Source organism: Salvelinus namaycush, chromosome 28, assembly GCF_016432855.1.
Source record: "Salvelinus namaycush isolate Seneca chromosome 28, SaNama_1.0, whole genome shotgun sequence".
Lineage (NCBI taxonomy): Eukaryota > Metazoa > Chordata > Actinopteri > Salmoniformes > Salmonidae > Salvelinus > Salvelinus namaycush.
In genome coordinates this window covers 44,312,474-44,332,163 of record NC_052334.1, presented here as the reverse complement: position 1 = coordinate 44,332,163, position 19,690 = coordinate 44,312,474, and the positions used below count along the sequence as shown (strand labels likewise).

General features: G+C 42.7%; 1 protein-coding gene across 1 annotated transcript in view; it reads left to right on the top strand.

The window, feature by feature from the left end:
• The window catches only part of LOC120023707 (protein Smaug homolog 1-like), a 90,496-nt gene extending 77,482 nt beyond the window's left edge, over window positions 1-13,014 (top strand). The window contains exons 12-13 of the mRNA XM_038967773.1: window positions 9,755-9,838; window positions 11,628-13,014. Of these exons, the coding sequence (XP_038823701.1) occupies window positions 9,755-9,838; window positions 11,628-11,656 (113 nt within the window). The 3' untranslated portion in view covers window positions 11,657-13,014. The remainder of the gene's footprint in view (window positions 1-9,754; window positions 9,839-11,627) is intronic.
• Window positions 13,015-19,690: the final 6,676 nt, after the last annotated feature.

Below are 19,690 nucleotides of genomic sequence, written 5' to 3'. Positions count from 1 at the left end.
GGTAGTTGGTTGTGTGTATGTTGTAACGTTGTGATGTTCTCCAGGTAGTTGGTTGTGTGTATGTTGTAACGTTGTGATGTTCTCCAGGTAGTTGGTTGTGTGTATGTTGTAACGTTGTGGTGGTGTTCTCCAGGTAGATGGTTGTGTGTATGGTGTAACATTGTGGTGGTGTTCTCCAGGTAGTTGGTTGTGTGTATGTTGTAACATTGTGATGTTCTCCAGGTAGTTGGTTGTGTGTATGTTGTAATGTGGTGGTGTTCTCCAGGTAGTTGGTTGTGTGTATGTTGTAACATTGTGATGTTCTCCAGGTAGTTGGTTGTGTGTATGTTGTAACATGGTGGTGGTGTTCTCCAGGTAGTTGGTTTTATGTATGTTGTAACATCGTGGTGGTGTTTTCCAGGTAGTTGGTTGTGTGTATGTTGTAACATTGTGGTGGTGTTCTCCAGGTAGTTGGTTGTGTGTATGTTGTAACATGGTGGTGTTCTCCAGGTAGATGGTTGTGTGTGTTGTAACATTGTGGTGGTGTTCTCCAGGTAGTTGGTTGTGTGTATGTTGAAACATCGTGGTGGTGTTCTCCAGGTAGATGGTTGTGTGTATGTTGTAACATGGTGGTGTTCTCCAGGTAGTTGGTTGTGTGTATGTTGTAACATCGTGGTGGTGTTCTCCAGGTAGTTGGTTGTGTGTATGTTGAAACATCGTGGTGGTGTTCTCCAGGTAGATGGTTGTGTGTATGTTGTAACATGGTGGTGTTCTCCAGGTAGTTGGTTGTGTGTATGTTGTAACATCGTGGTGGTGTTCTCCAGGTAGTTGGTTGTGTGTATGTTGTAACGTTGTGATGTTCTCCAGGTAGATGGTTGTGTGTATGTTGTAGCATTGTGGTGGTGTTCTCCAGGTAGTTGGTTGTGTGTATGTTGTAACGTTGTGGTGTTCTCCAGGTAGTTGGTTGTGTGTATGTTGTAACATGGTGGTGGTGTTCTCCAGGTAGTTGGTTGTGTGTATGTTGTAACGTTGTGATGTTCTCCAGGTAGTTGGTTGTGTGTATGTTGTAATGTGGTGGTGTTCTCCAGGTAGTTGGTTGTGTGTATGTTGTAACATTGTGATGTTCTCCAGGTAGTTGGTTGTGTGTATGTTGTAACATTGTGATGTTCTCCAGGTAGTTGGTTGTGTGTATGTTGTAACATTGTGATGTTCTCCAGGTAGTTGGTTGTGTGTATGTTGTAACATTGTGATGTTCTCCAGGTAGTTGGTTGTGTGTATGTTGTAATGTGGTGGTGTTCTCCTGGTAGTTGGTTGTGTGTATGTTGTAACATTGTGATGTTCTCCAGGTAGTTGGTTGTGTGTATGTTGTAACATTTTGATGTTCTCCAGGTAGTTGGTTGTGTGTATGTTGTAATGTGGTGGTGTTCTCCTGGTAGTTGGTTGTGTGTATGTTGTAACATTGTGATGTTCTCCAGGTAGTTGGTTGTGTGTATGGTGTAACATTGTGGTGGTGTTCTCCTGGTAGTTGTTGTAACGTTGTTGTGGTGTTCTCCAGGTAGATGGTTGTGTGTATGTTGTTGTAACGTGGTGGTGTTCTCCAGGTAGTTGGTTGTGTGTATGTTGTTGTAACATTGTGATGTTCTCCTGGTAGTTGGTTGTGTGTATGTTGTTGTAACATTGTGATGTTCTCCTGGTAGTTGGTTGTGTGTATGTTGTTGTAACATTGTGATGTTCTCCTGGTAGTTGGTTGTGTGTATGTTGTAACATTGTGATGTTCTCCAGGTAGTTGGTTGTGTGTATGTTGTAACATTGTGATGTTCTCCAGGTAGTTGGTTGTGTGTATGTTGTAATGTGGTGGTGTTCTCCTGGTAGTTGGTTGTGTGTATGTTGTAACATTGTGATGTTCTCCAGGTAGTTGGTTGTGTGTATGTTGTAACATTGTGATGTTCTCCAGGTAGTTGGTTGTGTGTATGGTGTAACATTGTGGTGGTGTTCTCCTGGTAGTTGTTGTAACGTTGTTGTGGTGTTCTCCAGGTAGATGGTTGTGTGTATGTTGTTGTAACGTGGTGGTGTTCTCCTGGTAGTTGGTTGTGTGTATGTTGTTGTAACATTGTGATGTTCTCCTGGTAGTTGGTTGTGTGTATGTTGTAACGTTGTTGTGGTGTTCTCCAGGTAGTTGGTTGTGTGTATGTTGTAACATGGTGGTGTTCTCCAGGTAGTTGGTTGTGTGTATGTTGTAACATGGTGGTGTTCTCCTGGTAGTTGGTTGTGTGTATGTTGTAACATTGTGGTGGTGTTCTCCAGGTAGATGGTTGTGTGTATGTTGTAACATTGTGGTGTTGTTTTCCAGGTAGTTGGTTGTGTGGAGGTTGTAACATTGTGGTGGTGTACTCCAGGTAGATGGTTGTGTGTATGTTGTAACATTGTGGTGGTGTACTCCAGGTAGATGGTTGTGTGTATGTTGTAACGTTGTGGTGTTTTCCAGGTAGTTGTTGTAATGTGGTGGTGTTCTCCAGGTAGATGGTTGTGTGTATGTTGTTGTAACGTTGTGGTGTTTTCCAGGTAGTTGGTTGTGTGTATGTTGTTGTAACGTTGTGGTGTTCTCCAGGTAGTTGGTTGTGTGTATGTTGTAACATGGTGGTGGTGTTCTCCAGGTAGTTGGTTGTGTGTATGTTGTAACATGGTGGTGGTGTTCTCCAGGTAGTTGGTTGTGTGTATGTTGTAACATTGTGATGTTCTCCAGGTAGTTGGTTGTGTGTATGTTGTAACATGGTGGTGGTGTTCTCCAGGTAGTTGGTTGTGTGTATGTTGTAACATTGTGATGTTCTCCAGGTAGTTGGTTGTGTGTATGTTGTAACATTGTGATATTCTCCTGGTAGTTGGTTGTGTGTATGTTGTAACATTGTGATGTTCTCCAGGTAGTTGGTTGTGTGTATGTTGTAACATTGTGATATTCTCCTGGTAGTTGGTTGTGTGTATGTTGTAACATTGTGATGTTCTCCAGGTAGTTGTTTGTGTGTATGTTGTAACATGGTGGTGGTGTTCTCCAGGTAGATGGTTGTGTGTGTGTTGTAACATTGTTGTGGCGTTCTCCAGGTAGTTGGTTGTGTGTATGTTGTAACATTGTTGTGGTGTTCTCCAGGTAGATGGTTGTGTGTATGTTGTAACATGGTGGTGGTGTTCTCCAGGTAGTTGGTTGTGTGTATGTTGTAACATGGTGGTGGTGTTCTCCAGGTAGTTGGTTTTATGTATGTTGTAACATCGTGGTGGTGTTTTCCAGGTAGTTGGTTGTGTGTATGTTGTAACATGGTGGTGTTCTCCAGGTAGATGGTTGTGTGTGTTGTAACATTGTGGTGGTGTTCTCCAGGTAGTTGGTTGTGTGTATGTTGTAACGTTGTGGTGGTGTTCTCCTGGTAGTTGGTTGTGTGTATGTTGTAACGTTGTTGTGGTGTTCTCCAGGTAGATGGTTGTGTGTATGTTGTAACATGGTGGTGTTCTCCAGGTAGTTGGTTGTGTGTATGTTGAAACATCGTGGTGGTGTTCTCCAGGTAGATGGTTGTGTGTATGTTGTAACATGGTGGTGTTCTCCAGGTAGTTGGTTGTGTGTATGTTGTAACATCGTGGTGGTGTTCTCCAGGTAGTTGGTTGTGTGTATGTTGAAACATCGTGGTGGTGTTCTCCAGGTAGATGGTTGTGTGTATGTTGTAACATGGTGGTGTTCTCCAGGTAGTTGGTTGTGTGTATGTTGTAACATCGTGGTGGTGTTCTCCAGGTAGTTGGTTGTGTGTATGTTGTAACGTTGTGATGTTCTCCAGGTAGATGGTTGTGTGTATGTTGTAGCATTGTGGTGGTGTTCTCCAGGTAGTTGGTTGTGTGTATGTTGTAACGTTGTGGTGTTCTCCAGGTAGTTGGTTGTGTGTATGTTGTAACATGGTGGTGGTGTTCTCCAGGTAGTTGGTTGTGTGTATGTTGTAACGTTGTGATGTTCTCCAGGTAGTTGGTTGTGTGTATGTTGTAACGTTGTGATGTTCTCCAGGTAGTTGGTTGTGTGTATGTTGTAACGTTGTGGTGGTGTTCTCCAGGTAGATGGTTGTGTGTATGGTGTAACATTGTGGTGGTGTTCTCCAGGTAGTTGGTTGTGTGTATGTTGTAACATTGTGATGTTCTCCAGGTAGTTGGTTGTGTGTATGTTGTAATGTGGTGGTGTTCTCCAGGTAGTTGGTTGTGTGTATGTTGTAACATTGTGATGTTCTCCAGGTAGTTGGTTGTGTGTATGTTGTAACATGGTGGTGGTGTTCTCCAGGTAGTTGGTTTTATGTATGTTGTAACATCGTGGTGGTGTTTTCCAGGTAGTTGGTTGTGTGTATGTTGTAACATTGTGGTGGTGTTCTCCAGGTAGTTGGTTGTGTGTATGTTGTAACATGGTGGTGTTCTCCAGGTAGATGGTTGTGTGTGTTGTAACATTGTGGTGGTGTTCTCCAGGTAGTTGGTTGTGTGTATGTTGAAACATCGTGGTGGTGTTCTCCAGGTAGATGGTTGTGTGTATGTTGTAACATGGTGGTGTTCTCCAGGTAGTTGGTTGTGTGTATGTTGTAACATCGTGGTGGTGTTCTCCAGGTAGTTGGTTGTGTGTATGTTGAAACATCGTGGTGGTGTTCTCCAGGTAGATGGTTGTGTGTATGTTGTAACATGGTGGTGTTCTCCAGGTAGTTGGTTGTGTGTATGTTGTAACATCGTGGTGGTGTTCTCCAGGTAGTTGGTTGTGTGTATGTTGTAACGTTGTGATGTTCTCCAGGTAGATGGTTGTGTGTATGTTGTAGCATTGTGGTGGTGTTCTCCAGGTAGTTGGTTGTGTGTATGTTGTAACGTTGTGGTGTTCTCCAGGTAGTTGGTTGTGTGTATGTTGTAACATGGTGGTGGTGTTCTCCAGGTAGTTGGTTGTGTGTATGTTGTAACGTTGTGATGTTCTCCAGGTAGTTGGTTGTGTGTATGTTGTAATGTGGTGGTGTTCTCCAGGTAGTTGGTTGTGTGTATGTTGTAACATTGTGATGTTCTCCAGGTAGTTGGTTGTGTGTATGTTGTAACATTGTGATGTTCTCCAGGTAGTTGGTTGTGTGTATGTTGTAACATTGTGATGTTCTCCAGGTAGTTGGTTGTGTGTATGTTGTAACATTGTGATGTTCTCCAGGTAGTTGGTTGTGTGTATGTTGTAATGTGGTGGTGTTCTCCTGGTAGTTGGTTGTGTGTATGTTGTAACATTGTGATGTTCTCCAGGTAGTTGGTTGTGTGTATGTTGTAACATTTTGATGTTCTCCAGGTAGTTGGTTGTGTGTATGTTGTAATGTGGTGGTGTTCTCCTGGTAGTTGGTTGTGTGTATGTTGTAACATTGTGATGTTCTCCAGGTAGTTGGTTGTGTGTATGGTGTAACATTGTGGTGGTGTTCTCCTGGTAGTTGTTGTAACGTTGTTGTGGTGTTCTCCAGGTAGATGGTTGTGTGTATGTTGTTGTAACGTGGTGGTGTTCTCCAGGTAGTTGGTTGTGTGTATGTTGTTGTAACATTGTGATGTTCTCCTGGTAGTTGGTTGTGTGTATGTTGTTGTAACATTGTGATGTTCTCCTGGTAGTTGGTTGTGTGTATGTTGTTGTAACATTGTGATGTTCTCCTGGTAGTTGGTTGTGTGTATGTTGTAACATTGTGATGTTCTCCAGGTAGTTGGTTGTGTGTATGTTGTAACATTGTGATGTTCTCCAGGTAGTTGGTTGTGTGTATGTTGTAATGTGGTGGTGTTCTCCTGGTAGTTGGTTGTGTGTATGTTGTAACATTGTGATGTTCTCCAGGTAGTTGGTTGTGTGTATGTTGTAACATTGTGATGTTCTCCAGGTAGTTGGTTGTGTGTATGGTGTAACATTGTGGTGGTGTTCTCCTGGTAGTTGTTGTAACGTTGTTGTGGTGTTCTCCAGGTAGATGGTTGTGTGTATGTTGTTGTAACGTGGTGGTGTTCTCCTGGTAGTTGGTTGTGTGTATGTTGTTGTAACATTGTGATGTTCTCCTGGTAGTTGGTTGTGTGTATGTTGTAACGTTGTTGTGGTGTTCTCCAGGTAGTTGGTTGTGTGTATGTTGTAACATGGTGGTGTTCTCCAGGTAGTTGGTTGTGTGTATGTTGTAACATGGTGGTGTTCTCCTGGTAGTTGGTTGTGTGTATGTTGTAACATTGTGGTGGTGTTCTCCAGGTAGATGGTTGTGTGTATGTTGTAACATTGTGGTGTTGTTTTCCAGGTAGTTGGTTGTGTGGAGGTTGTAACATTGTGGTGGTGTACTCCAGGTAGATGGTTGTGTGTATGTTGTAACATTGTGGTGGTGTACTCCAGGTAGATGGTTGTGTGTATGTTGTAACGTTGTGGTGTTTTCCAGGTAGTTGTTGTAATGTGGTGGTGTTCTCCAGGTAGATGGTTGTGTGTATGTTGTTGTAACGTTGTGGTGTTTTCCAGGTAGTTGGTTGTGTGTATGTTGTTGTAACGTGGTGGTGTTTTCCAGGTAGTTGGTTGTGTGTATGTTGTTGTAACGTTGTGGTGTTCTCCAGGTAGTTGGTTGTGTGTATGTTGTAACATGGTGGTGGTGTTCTCCAGGTAGTTGGTTGTGTGTATGTTGTAACATGGTGGTGGTGTTCTCCAGGTAGTTGGTTGTGTGTATGTTGTAACATTGTGATGTTCTCCAGGTAGTTGGTTGTGTGTATGTTGTAACATGGTGGTGGTGTTCTCCAGGTAGTTGGTTGTGTGTATGTTGTAACATTGTGATGTTCTCCAGGTAGTTGGTTGTGTGTATGTTGTAACATTGTGATATTCTCCTGGTAGTTGGTTGTGTGTATGTTGTAACATTGTGATGTTCTCCAGGTAGTTGGTTGTGTGTATGTTGTAACATTGTGATATTCTCCTGGTAGTTGGTTGTGTGTATGTTGTAACATTGTGATGTTCTCCAGGTAGTTGTTTGTGTGTATGTTGTAACATTGTGGTGGTGTTCTCCAGGTAGATGGTTGTGTGTATGTTGTAACATTGTGGTGTTGTTTTCCAGGTAGTTGGTTGTGTGGAGGTTGTAACATTGTGGTGGTGTACTCCAGGTAGATGGTTGTGTGTATGTTGTAACATTGTGGTGGTGTACTCCAGGTAGATGGTTGTGTGTATGTTGTAACGTTGTGGTGTTCTCCAGGTAGTTGTTGTAATGTGGTGGTGTTCTCCAGGTAGATGGTTGTGTGTATGTTGTTGTAACGTTGTGGTGTTTTCCAGGTAGTTGGTTGTGTGTATGTTGTTGTAACGTGGTGGTGTTTTCCAGGTAGTTGGTTGTGTGTATGTTGTTGTAACGTTGTGGTGTTCTCCAGGTAGTTGGTTGTGTGTATGTTGTAACATGGTGGTGGTGTTCTCCAGGTAGTTGGTTGTGTGTATGTTGTAACATTGTGATGTTCTCCAGGTAGTTGGTTGTGTGTATGTTGTAACATGGTGGTGGTGTTCTCCAGGTAGTTGGTTGTGTGTATGTTGTAACATTGTGATGTTCTCCAGGTAGTTGGTTGTGTGTATGTTGTAACATTGTGATATTCTCCAGGTAGTTGGTTGTGTGTATGTTGTAATTTGGTGGTGTTCTCCTGGTAGTTGGTTGTGTGTATGTTGTAACATTGATGTTCTCCAGGTAGTTGGTTGTGTGTATGTTGTAACATTATTATGTTCTCCAGGTAGTTGGTTGTGTGTATGTTGTAATGTGGTGGTGTTCTCCTGGTAGTTGGTTGTGTGTATGTTGTAACATTGTGATGTTCTCCAGGTAGTTGGTTGTGTGTATGTTGTAATGTGTTGGTGTTCTCCAGGTAGATGGTTGTGTGTATGTTGTAACATTGTGATGTTCTCCAGGAGTTGGTTGTGTGTATGTTGTAATGTGGTGGTGTTCTCCAGGTAGTTGGTTGTGTGTATGTTGTAATGTGGTGGTGGTGTTCTCCAGGTAGTTGGTTGTGTGTATGTTGTAACATTGTGGTGGTGTTCTCCAGGTAGTTGGTTGTGTGTATGTTGTAACATGGTGGTGGTGTTCTCCAGGTAGTTGGTTGTGTGTATGTTGTAACATGGTGGTGGTGTTCTCCAGGTAGTTGGTTGTGTGTATGTTGTAACATTGTGGTGGTGTTCTCCAGGTTGTTGGTTGTGTGTATGTTGTAACATGGTGGTGTTCTCCAGGTAGTTGGTTGTGTGTATGTTGTAACATGGTGGTGTTCTCCAGGTAGATGGTTGTGTGTGTGTTGTAACATTGTTGTGGTGTTCTCCAGGTAGTTGGTTGTGTGTATGTTGTAACATGGTGGTGTTCTCCAGGTAGATGGTTGTGTGTGTGTTGTAACATTGTTGTGGTGTTCTCCAGGTAGATGGTTGTGTGTATGTTGTAACATGGTGGTGGTGTTCTCCAGGTAGATGGTTGTGTGTGTGTTGTAACATTGTTGTGGTGTTCTCCAGGTAGTTGGTTGTGTGTATGTTGTAACATGGTGGTGGTGTTCTCCAGGTAGTTGGTTGTGTGTATGTTGTAACATTGTGGTGGTGTTCTCCAGGTAGTTGGTTGTGTGTATGTTGTAACATGGTGGTGGTGTTCTCCAGGTAGATGGTTGTGTGTATGTTGTAACATTGTGGTGGTGTTCTCCAGGTAGATGGTTGTGTGTATGTTGTAACATGGTGGTGGTGTTCTCCAGGTAGTTGGTTGTGTGTATGTTGTAACATGGTGGTGGTGTTCTCCAGGTAGTTGGTTTTATGTATGTTGTAACATCGTGGTGGTGTTTTCCAGGTAGTTGGTTGTGTGTATGTTGTAACATTGTGGTGGTGTTCTCCAGGTAGTTGGTTGTGTGTATGTTGTAACATGGTGGTGTTCTCCAGGTAGATGGTTGTGTGTGTTGTAACATTGTGGTGGTGTTCTCCAGGTAGTTGGTTGTGTGTATGTTGTAACGTTGTGGTGGTGTTCTCCTGGTAGTTGGTTGTGTGTATGTTGTAACGTTGTTGTGGTGTTCTCCAGGTAGATGGTTGTGTGTATGTTGTAACATGGTGGTGTTCTCCAGGTAGTTGGTTGTGTGTATGTTGTAACATTGTGATGTTCTCCAGGTAGTTGGTTGTGTGTATGTTGAAACATCGTGGTGGTGTTCTCCAGGTAGATGGTTGTGTGTATGTTGTAACATGGTGGTGTTCTCCAGGTAGTTGGTTGTGTGTATGTTGTAACATCGTGGTGGTGTTCTCCAGGTAGTTGGTTGTGTGTATGTTGAAACATCGTGGTGGTGTTCTCCAGGTAGATGGTTGTGTGTATGTTGTAACATGGTGGTGTTCTCCAGGTAGTTGGTTGTGTGTATGTTGTAACATCGTGGTGGTGTTCTCCAGGTAGTTGGTTGTGTGTATGTTGTAACGTTGTGATGTTCTCCAGGTAGATGGTTGTGTGTATGTTGTAGCATTGTGGTGGTGTTCTCCAGGTAGTTGGTTGTGTGTATGTTGTAACGTTGTGGTGTTCTCCAGGTAGTTGGTTGTGTGTATGTTGTAACATGGTGGTGGTGTTCTCCAGGTAGTTGGTTGTGTGTATGTTGTAACGTTGTGATGTTCTCCAGGTAGTTGGTTGTGTGTATGTTGTAACGTTGTGATGTTCTCCAGGTAGTTGGTTTTGTGTATGTTGTAACGTTGTGATGTTCTCCAGGTAGTTGGTTGTGTGTATGTTGTAACGTTGTGATGTTCTCCAGGTAGTTGGTTTTGTGTATGTTGTAACGTTGTGATGTTCTCCAGATCTCCAGGTGCCGGTGACTGAACCAGACATCAACAACCGGCTGGAGTCTCTGTGTCTGAGTATGACGGAACACGCTCTGGGAGGTAAGAGCACCACAACTACCATGAACACATACACTCCAGTTACTACTGCACTTTGTCAATACTCACACACTACTGTATCAATCTGCTGTACCCCTTGGTTTATACAAACGTGCGCTCGCACACACACACAAACATAGAGATTCACACACACTTTCTCTCTCTCTCTCTCACACACACACACACACACACACACACACACACACACACACACACACACACACACACACACACACACACACTCCCTCACTACACTCCCTCACTACACTCCAGTACTTTACTACTTTGTCTCCACAGCATATACACATGCACAGAAAAAAACAGACACAACTTTGGAATTCCAGCCAATCAAATAGTATTTGAACCCACGTTTGCCTGTAGCCAGGGTGTGACTTCACAATGAATCCACACGTATTGCGAGGAGAGGAGGAGACGGGAAGGGAGCTGGATAAATGCAGTAACCGTTCCCATTATAAGTGGAGTTTAGCTTTGAATAAAGGGGCTGGGGTTTTTTTTTCTCCCTGGCCTCACCAGTGCAGAGACAGTGGCCCTCAGTGCTCGGTGCGGAGCTGGGGTGGACAAGCAGCGCTTTGTGTGTGTGTGTGTGTGTGTGTGTATATTTTTGCGTGGACAGTCCCAGAGTAGAGGTGGGAAGCGGAGGAATGCCAGTCTCAGACAGGACCCTTCCTCTCTGCTGTACCCCTACACCCCTTCTCCTCTCTGAAACATACTGAATGGACAGAATATAAATTAGAAGGAAAGTACTCATGGTGAATGGAATGCCCCTGAGCCGTTCTTTACAGAGTAAGTGATGTCCCTTAGAAAGCTCTGACATGCTCAAATACAGCAATACCACGTCCAGCTCTAATAATGATCAAACTCTCTCTCTTCTTTTGACCAATTTGACAGAAAGTTGTCAAGTCATTTCCCTAATTGGCATGCTTCCAGCCCCTAACCTTCTAGGCTGTTCTGTAGATCTGAAAGGATGTATATCCAATACGGTGAAAGTTTCGTCTAGCCTATCAGAGGGAAAGGTGGAGTTATTAGCATTTTGCTTACTTGCGCCGGGTGTAAGGGTGCCTATATATGACTTTAATGGAAGTGTATTCCTTTTATAGTGCACTACTTTTGACCAGTGTAGTGTACTATATAGGGTGCCATTTGGGATGCAGCCCATGTCATGAGACCCTGGGCCACACACAGGAACTCCAGTAATAGTAAGTCTTTATGAAACCGCTTGTAGGTAATGCACCCTGGTCTATAGGGTGCATTATGATACATAGGATTTATATAGTGCATTTCTAAAGCCCGAAGACCCAAAGAAAGTCCATCATGGGTCTCTGACCTCCCCTAGTGACTGCGTCTGGTTTCTGGTACTGCTGGTCACACACGCATTTGCTGTGTAGAAGCACATCCAGCACGTATACCCAGCTCGACTAGTGCTACAGTACCGCAAAGCACATACCTCCGATGAATGTAGTAATGAGTTTTCAGCTGACTCATCGCTCACTCTGTCTGAACCACTGGGACCATGTCCCAAATGGCCCCCTATTGTCTTTATAGTGCACTACTTTTGACCATTGACCTGGTCAAAAATAGTACCCTATGTAGGGTATAGGGTGCCATTTGGGACGCATCCCAGGACAAACATTTGGTCCTCTGTTTGTCCAGCCAGGCAAGATGCAACCGTTGTTTTTTTGTCTTTGAAACATTCCATCTATATTTGTCCAGTTGTGTTATTCTCATTCCTATGTGATGGTTTGTCCCGTGTCCCTCGATTCTGTGTGTCTAGATGGAGTCGACCGCACATCCACCATCTGAGAGGAGGACCTGAAGGAGACCAGGAGAGACTGAGCTGGTCCCAGGAGGCTCGCCGAACACCCAAAGTCCCCCTACCCACACCCCCCCACCCCACCTGCCCATCAGGCGCCCCCACGGCCAATGGGAGAGGTCAACCGGGGGGGTGGGCGAGCTCCAAATCACTCCACGATTAGCCAGTCTGTGAAAAACTGCTAACACCGCAGCAAATTGGCATGTTACCATCTCGACAAAACACAGCTATGCCCCAGCACCCTCATAAGAATCTGGGCTTCAGTGACAGATAAGATAGGCAGTACAGACTCCTCTCCTCACAGTGTCGCACCCAGTATAACTACCCACAACGGTGCACTCTGCCGGGCTGTGGGAGATATACTGTAGTATCACTTGGGTCGGCATCAGCCAACAACCGAATGGCCCTGGGGTCTGTTAAAATGGGGGGGTTGTGCATTATGGGTACTGTAGTACATCGTGCTACAGAGTTCCAGACTCTGTTCCCTTCTCTACCCTCAGTCCCAGTTACAGACCAGTAACACAATTCCCACACCAGTTCACACCAGTCAGCATTTCTCCCGGTGTCACTGAGCCAAAAACAAACAAGCCAAGTAAACAATGTGGAACACTTTGTGAGAGAAGCCTTGGCTTTTCCTCCCACTGTTTGGGAGAGTTTTAGGGAGGCCATTCTTCAAAAGGCTTGGGAGAACCCTATGCTCTGAATAGGTGACAGAAAAAAAGCATTTATACATGTATGTATTGTTTACACAAGATGTTACTATCAAGGGTACCGAAACATTTATACATTTCAGGTATGAATGTTATCTCTTGATTTTTTTTTAGAACTTTTTGTAAAGCAGTGACATACTACCCGTACTAGTCGCTTTATAGACTAACGTCCCACAGTAGCTATCACTATTACCACGGACTTATTCATTGTTTTGTTTTTTTGCTTTTTGTTCCTTTACCAGGAGCCAAACTGTGTGAAAATGAGAACGCTGAAAAGAGAGAGGGATGCAGCGGAGGTGTGTAGAAGGAAAAGAGAGGCATGAGGATAGATGGGAGGAGGGGAAATGAAAGTGGAGAGACACAGGATGGTCTCTGCTAAGTGATTTGGAAGGAGAAGAGGACTTTAGCGATGATGGATTCATGTCAGGGGCAGGGACTTTGATTTGAAACAAGACAGAGGAAAATAGCCTAGCAGGGTTATGGTAAAGTTCAGGGTAAACTCATCTTTTACACCGGGCAATGACATATTATATATACAATACTGTGTAGATGATGTTAATGTTGTAAAAATATATATATTTTACCTTTATTTAACTGGTTAAGTCAGTTCAGAACAAATTCTTATTTTCAATGAAGGCCTAGGAACAGTGGGTTAACTGCCTTGTTCAGGGACAGAACAACAGATTTGTACCTTGTCAGCTCGGGGATTCGAACCTGCAACCTTTCGGTTACTAGCCCAACGCTCTAACCACTAGGCTACCCTGACTATTGTAGCTGGAAAAAGCTGATTTTTAATGGAATATCTACATAGGTGTACAGAGGCCCATTATCAGCAACCATCACTCCTGTGTTCCAAAGGCACGTTGTGTTAGCTAATCCAAGTTTATCATTTCAAAAGGCTAATTGATCATTAGAAAACCCTTTTGCAATTATGTTAGCACAGCTGAAAACTGTTGTTCTGATTAAAGAAGCAATAAAACTGGCCTTCTTTAGACTAGTTGAGTATCTGGAGCATCAGTATTTGTGGGTTCGATTACAGGCTCAAAATGGCCAGAAACAAAGAACTTTCTTCTGAAACTCGTCAGTCTATTCTTGTTCTGAGAAATTGCCAAGAAACTGAAGATCTCGTACAACGCTGTGTACTACTCCCTTCACAGAACAGCGCAAACTGGCTCTAACCAGAATAGAAAGAGGAGTGGGGGCCCCGGGTGCACAACTGAGCAAGAGGACAAGTACATTAGAGTGTCTAGTTTGAGAGACAGACGCCTCACAAGTCCTCAACTGGCAGCTTCATTAAATAGTACCCGCAAACACCAGTCTCAACGTCAACAGTGAAGAGGCGACTCCGGGATGCTGGCCTTCTAGGCAGAGTTCCTCTGTCCAGTGTCTGTGTTCTTTTGCCCATCTTAATCTTTTCTTTTTATTATCCAGTCTGAGATATGGCTTTTTCTTTGCAACTCTGCCTAGAAGACCAGCATCCCGGAGTTGCCTCTTCACTGTTGATGTTGAGACTGGTGTTTTGCGGGTACTATTTAATGAAGCCGCCAGTTGAGAACTTGTGAGGCGTTTCCAGCTACAATATTCATTTACAACACTAACAATGTCTACACTGTATTTCTGATCAATTTGATGTTATTTTAATGGAAGAAAAAAAATGTGCTCTACATTCAAGAACAAGGACATTTCTAAATGACCCCAAACTTTTGAACGGTAGTGTGTATGTATTTATTTATTTTTATTTTAGCCTTTGTACCTGCAGACTATGCATTGAAAGTTGCTGTTCATTTGCTTGGGCTTTGTCTGGAGCGAAGTTCCCGTAACAGGTGCACAACGTTGTGTGACCTAGTCTATAATTAGGGCTAGTCAGTGTGGGTCTGGAGTATTTTCAATGGGTCTTGTTGTGAACTAGAATGAGGATCACTTGTTTTCAGTCCAGGGTAGATGATATAGCGCTGCATGTTGTATGCTATATGCTCCCAATCTTACTAGGAAGTAAGAGACGGTCAAAGATGTTCTGAATCGAGGAGGAAGAAGAGAATGCTAACCAGGGATCTATACAGAGGACAGGAGAATCAGGAAGTAGCCATAGTGAATGAGAAGATTGCTGAGGAGGTTTCCTTTCCCTCGAGCAGCATAGCAAGGGTTTAAAAGTAGTTTTACTCCCCGAGATTGCTCTCTTTTTAGTACTTACCTCCACCTGGTGGCCAAAAGCAGTTACCGACAGCCAGGCACTTTGATTTCTTGTTGTTTTTTAGTCTTTATATGTATCCTCTGTTCGTTGTTATCTGCATGACAGACTATAAGGGTAGGTTAATGTTAAAATAAGCTCTTAAAAGTTTAGTTATAACAGTTTGGCTCTGTATGGGTTTTTTGTGCATGGAAGGTCATGCTGATGTTTTTTGCCTGAATGGGCATCCTGGTTGGTTTTTCCCAAGTTGGAATCAATTTGGAGCGATTCAAAATTGTGTTTTTGTGAGGGTTATTTTGTTTAAAAAAAATGTTATTCTTAAAAAGTCTTGTTTTCTTGTTCTGCACTTGGTGCCGTGCTATTTTACTACAGCTAATCCATCAATAACAATTCCAATAGGTGCAGCAATAGAAATGCCAAGTATGTGCCATAGACCTTCCTCAGTGGGGAGAAGCAAAGGTTTGGAAAGGGAAAGTTCCGGGTTTTGCAGTTCAGAGAAAGGGAGGTGAACTCGAGTAGTGAGATGAAACAAGCTTCGTGCCAAATGCACCCTTTCTCTGCCACAAGAACTACAGCCCACTCCCCTAGTGCACATTGAACTGAAGTTCTTAGACTGAACCATATTGTCAAAAGGTAAGGTTGACGACTGACAACCTCACCCAGTCAAACCTGTAACCTGTTATTGACAAAATGTCACTGACTTTTCAGTCAGCCAAACGTCACTGCTTCAGGAAGTGTGCTCACTAAAAAACGCATTGGCCTTAACTGGGAAGGTGAATGGTGCATGAATTGGCATGGACCCTTTTGTGGCATGGCTTGGAAAATATTTAGTGGCAGCATACAGTATGCATTGTTACACCGATGCAACATGCATCAGTGGATACACAGTACATGGTAGTTAGAGCCACTTGTCACTGCCATGTGAATCAATACTATTAGCAGATTCAAATCATTATTTATTTTTGATTTTTTTTTCTATTACTGTTGCGGAGTTGATTATTGTATTCATTTAGATGTATTATTTAAAGTACCATATGTATTAACTTACTATGGCTGGTGACCATAAGTACATCTCAAATAATAGTTATTCTTCTTTTGAACTACATTATAATCGCAAATTGTTGTCTTTGATAGTGGAGGAAAGACACACAACCGGTGTCTTCTTGGGATTTGTGTGGTTTTTTTTCTGACGCTTTGTGAAATGCTTATTATATCCTGGTTGGCCAAATGACTGAATACTGTGTGCTCTTTTATAGAAATGTTACACCTCGATGCTCTGTTCGCAAAGTTCCCTTTTTGATCCAGCCACCAGCAAAACAAACTGGATACGAGGGCGACAACCCTTTTGACACATTGCAAAGAGACGTGGTTCATCTGGGGTTATTTGTGTGGGATAAGGCCCTTGCTACTTTGTCGGCTAATAGACTTTGGCTATGAGTATTGAAGGTCCAGGGCTAGCCATATGGGAATGGTCGACCAGTGCAGTGCCTACTAAGCTAACCACCACCTGTGTTGTTCTTGATGACATCACAGTGGAAGGCTAAGCTAAGTAGCCCATCCATAAGATTGGCAACAACTGCAGGGCAGGGGATAGAGCATGCTAGGTTGGGATGTACACACTCACAAGTGCCCATGAGGTTGTGTGTTTGCATGTAGTGTACACTACAGTATGTGCCTATGAGAGAGTGATGAGGCAGTAAACAGAAGAGGAGTCAATGTCGTTCATATATTACTGCAGCCGTGGATCAGACTTTGACTCCTCCGGAAGCTACTCAGAGTTTATTTTTATTTTTTTTTCCAAAGTGCATCCAAACTCTATAGGGCTCCTCCCCTCTGAGATGAGAGAGAGCTGCTGTACACACTGCAGTATTAACAGTTAGATGATAATATTCCAAATATATTCTTTTTCTTTTTAGTGTAAATGAAGACTTGACGCTTTCTTTCTTTTTTTTACTCTGTTTTTTTTGTCGTAGACTCTGCACATTAGTTAAATATCGCTTAATTATTCGATGGTGAGGTTTTTTTTTTGGGGGGGGGGGGGGGTGAATACTCAATCATCCACTGTAACAAAGGTTCTACCACGTTACTGTGCTTTTCATTTGTTTTGTTTTTGTTATCAAAGAGCCAATATCCTGTATTGACTGCAGGCTTACATATATATTTTAAAAAATTGTTTATGTTTAAGAATAAAACTCAAAAGCCCCCCCCCCCAAAAAAAAGAGGGGGGGGGGGGGGGGGGGGGGAAGTAATTTTAGAAATGCATGCACAAGGCTGGGAAGTCATATTTTGAATAACAAATGGCAGTGCCTTTTTTGTACTCGAGACATTTACCCCAAATGTAAATTATTTTCTATGGACTTTAGAAAACGGTAACAGTATTACATGAAGCAACCCAGTTAGAGCTATGTTGACAGTTACAATGGTGGCATCCTCCAAACTGCATACGAGCTCCTCTAGGACACTTTGAAACTTGTCTTGTTGGTGTCGCGTTTTCAGACAAAAACAATATGGAAGCCTTGTGTTGTCAGCATATTTTTTGGTTTCTGTACTCTGTAGGTACTTTTCAATGCTGATATGAAGTTATGAATTGTACCTGTCTGTACAACAAACCGATGTATATGTTGCGTGTGAGAAAGAGTGTGCATGCGCGTCATGCTGTAACTGTAAAATACGTCTTCTCCAAATGTACCAGAAATGCTGCGACATGACATGGCCCGATCCAATGGAGGCTGCTGTTATTCGGCCCTGATGCCCGGCCAAAAGCCTGTCTCAGGTTCTGTGTTCCTGTAACTTGGCTACTTGCGTCGGGCAGGGTTTGGCTAGTGAGAGGAAGTGTAGATGGTCATCTGTCCTGTTCTACATGGATCTATGGAGACTCCTCTGTGTAAATGTATTTGCGTGTTTGTTTTTGTCTATGGGAGAGTGGTTGCCATGTAGTCAGAATGGGAGAGCTGTTAAGTGTGAGTGAAAGATACTGAATGTTTTGTTTTGTGGCGTCTGTGTTAAAATGCTTGACGTCTTTGTGATAACCACAGACAAAAAAAAAAGTATTAAAGAATAACTTGTAAAATTGTCTGGATTCTTTTCTTTTTTTACTAAATTCAATTTCTAATGAAAGCGATACGTCTTGCAGTCTGGGAGGTCACACCATAGCAGGAGACGATTCTACTGGCTACTCATCCAAAAATTCCACGAATCAGAGGAGCTGAAGCACATTCATAAAACCTGTTGCCAAGAGACGGGTTCCAGTTATGGAGGGTACCGCTCTTCACAACACCAGCTAAAAAAGCTGAATCATTCTCCCCAAAAAAATCCCTGCACCTCCAAAGCAAGTGAACACAATGTTCAGTTATCTGGGTGTCTTATGCTGCGTTCGTAGCCAAGTGGGAGGTGGGAATTTACGAGTTGGATGCATACGTGTGCTTTGAACTCGTTGAGAAACTCTGATTGGCTAATGGCCAACAAGCTGTGTAAACCATAAACTAAGGGCTCTATTCAATCACATCCACATAGTGGTTTTGACAGCGTGAGGGGGAACTGAGAATGTGTTCAAAAACCATATTACTATACAGAACAAATATATACATGCATCATGCTCAAAGATTTTACTGAGTTACAGTTCATATAAGGATTTCAGTCAATTGAAATAAATTCATTAGGTCCTAATCTATGGATTTCACATAGCAGGGGTGCAGCCATGGGTGGGCATAGGTCCACCCATTTGGGAGCCAGGCCCACCCACTGGGGGACCAGTCCAGCCAATCAAAATGAGTTTTTCCCCACAAAAGGGCTTTATTACAGACACAAATAGTCCTCATGCTGTTTAATATCACACACCTATCAGGTGGATGGATTATCTTAAAGGAGAATTGTTCACTAACAGGGATGTAAAGAAATTTGTGCACAACATGAGAGAAACAAGTTTTTTGTTCATATGGAACATTTCTGGGATCTTATTTCAGCTCATGAAACGGGATCAACACTTTACATGTTGTGTTTATATTTTTGTCCAGTATACTGTATATATGGGGCTCCTGAGTGGCGCACTGCATCTTAGTGCTAGAAGTGTCACTACAGACTCTGATTCCATTCCAGCCTGTATCACAACCGGCCATAATTGGGAGTCCCATAGGGCGATGCACAAATGGCCCAGCGTCGTCCGGGTTTGGCCGTCATTGTAAATAATAATTGATTCTTGACTGACTTGCCAAGTTTAATAAAGGTTAAATAAAATAAATATTGCTTTTCATAAATAATGTTTTGTTGCATTTAACTGCCCGAAAATTGCATTAGAGGTAATTTCCTTAGTAGGTGACGTCAGAGGTCAGCAGGTGGAAGCAGTAGGAGCACAGGATGATAGACGAGTTCCCCACTAGTAATTATAAGTTGGAAGGCCATTCAAGTGTTTTTTTCCCAGTCGTATTTTGTAAATTCCCACTTGGTTACCAACACAGCATTAAGCACAGTATATATTATGCTAGTATCCTGTGATCACAACCAGTTATTTTCATTATTTAGACCAGTCTAAAAATGTGAGCCCAATCAGAATGTGGACAAGATCAGGACAGGCATGTTACCACCAGGTATAAACAGGGCTTTACAAAGAAGAGCACAGTACCCATGTTCCTAGTTCACACATACAGATTTATTTTCCTTTGTTGAAAACTCTTTCAAATGAACACAGTAAGAAGTGTAATGTAAACGACAGTAGTGAAGGAACCCAAAGAACAAATCCTTCTAAAGAAGGCCACAGAGACGATGCAGGAGCTGTCTGACTGACTAGCGCTCATATACTCCAACCCCCGACACACACACACACAGACACACACTGAACCCCAATGACCAAATCACATTAGTTAAAACCTCCCCATTTCAATATGAGTATTATATATTTCCAATCAATTAAAAAATATACCGCTCGTCAGAATATATGTTCCTTGCTACTATACCTATTTATCCTAACACTGTACATCATTTTCATATAGGTTACTATATTTTAATATCCCTAATTTGCTGAGATAATACATGAAATTGCATACATACAATATATGTGACGTAGCAAAGAGGGATGTACTGTACTCTGTAAACGGCAGCATATTTTTTACATTTGAAAAGGTACACTACAA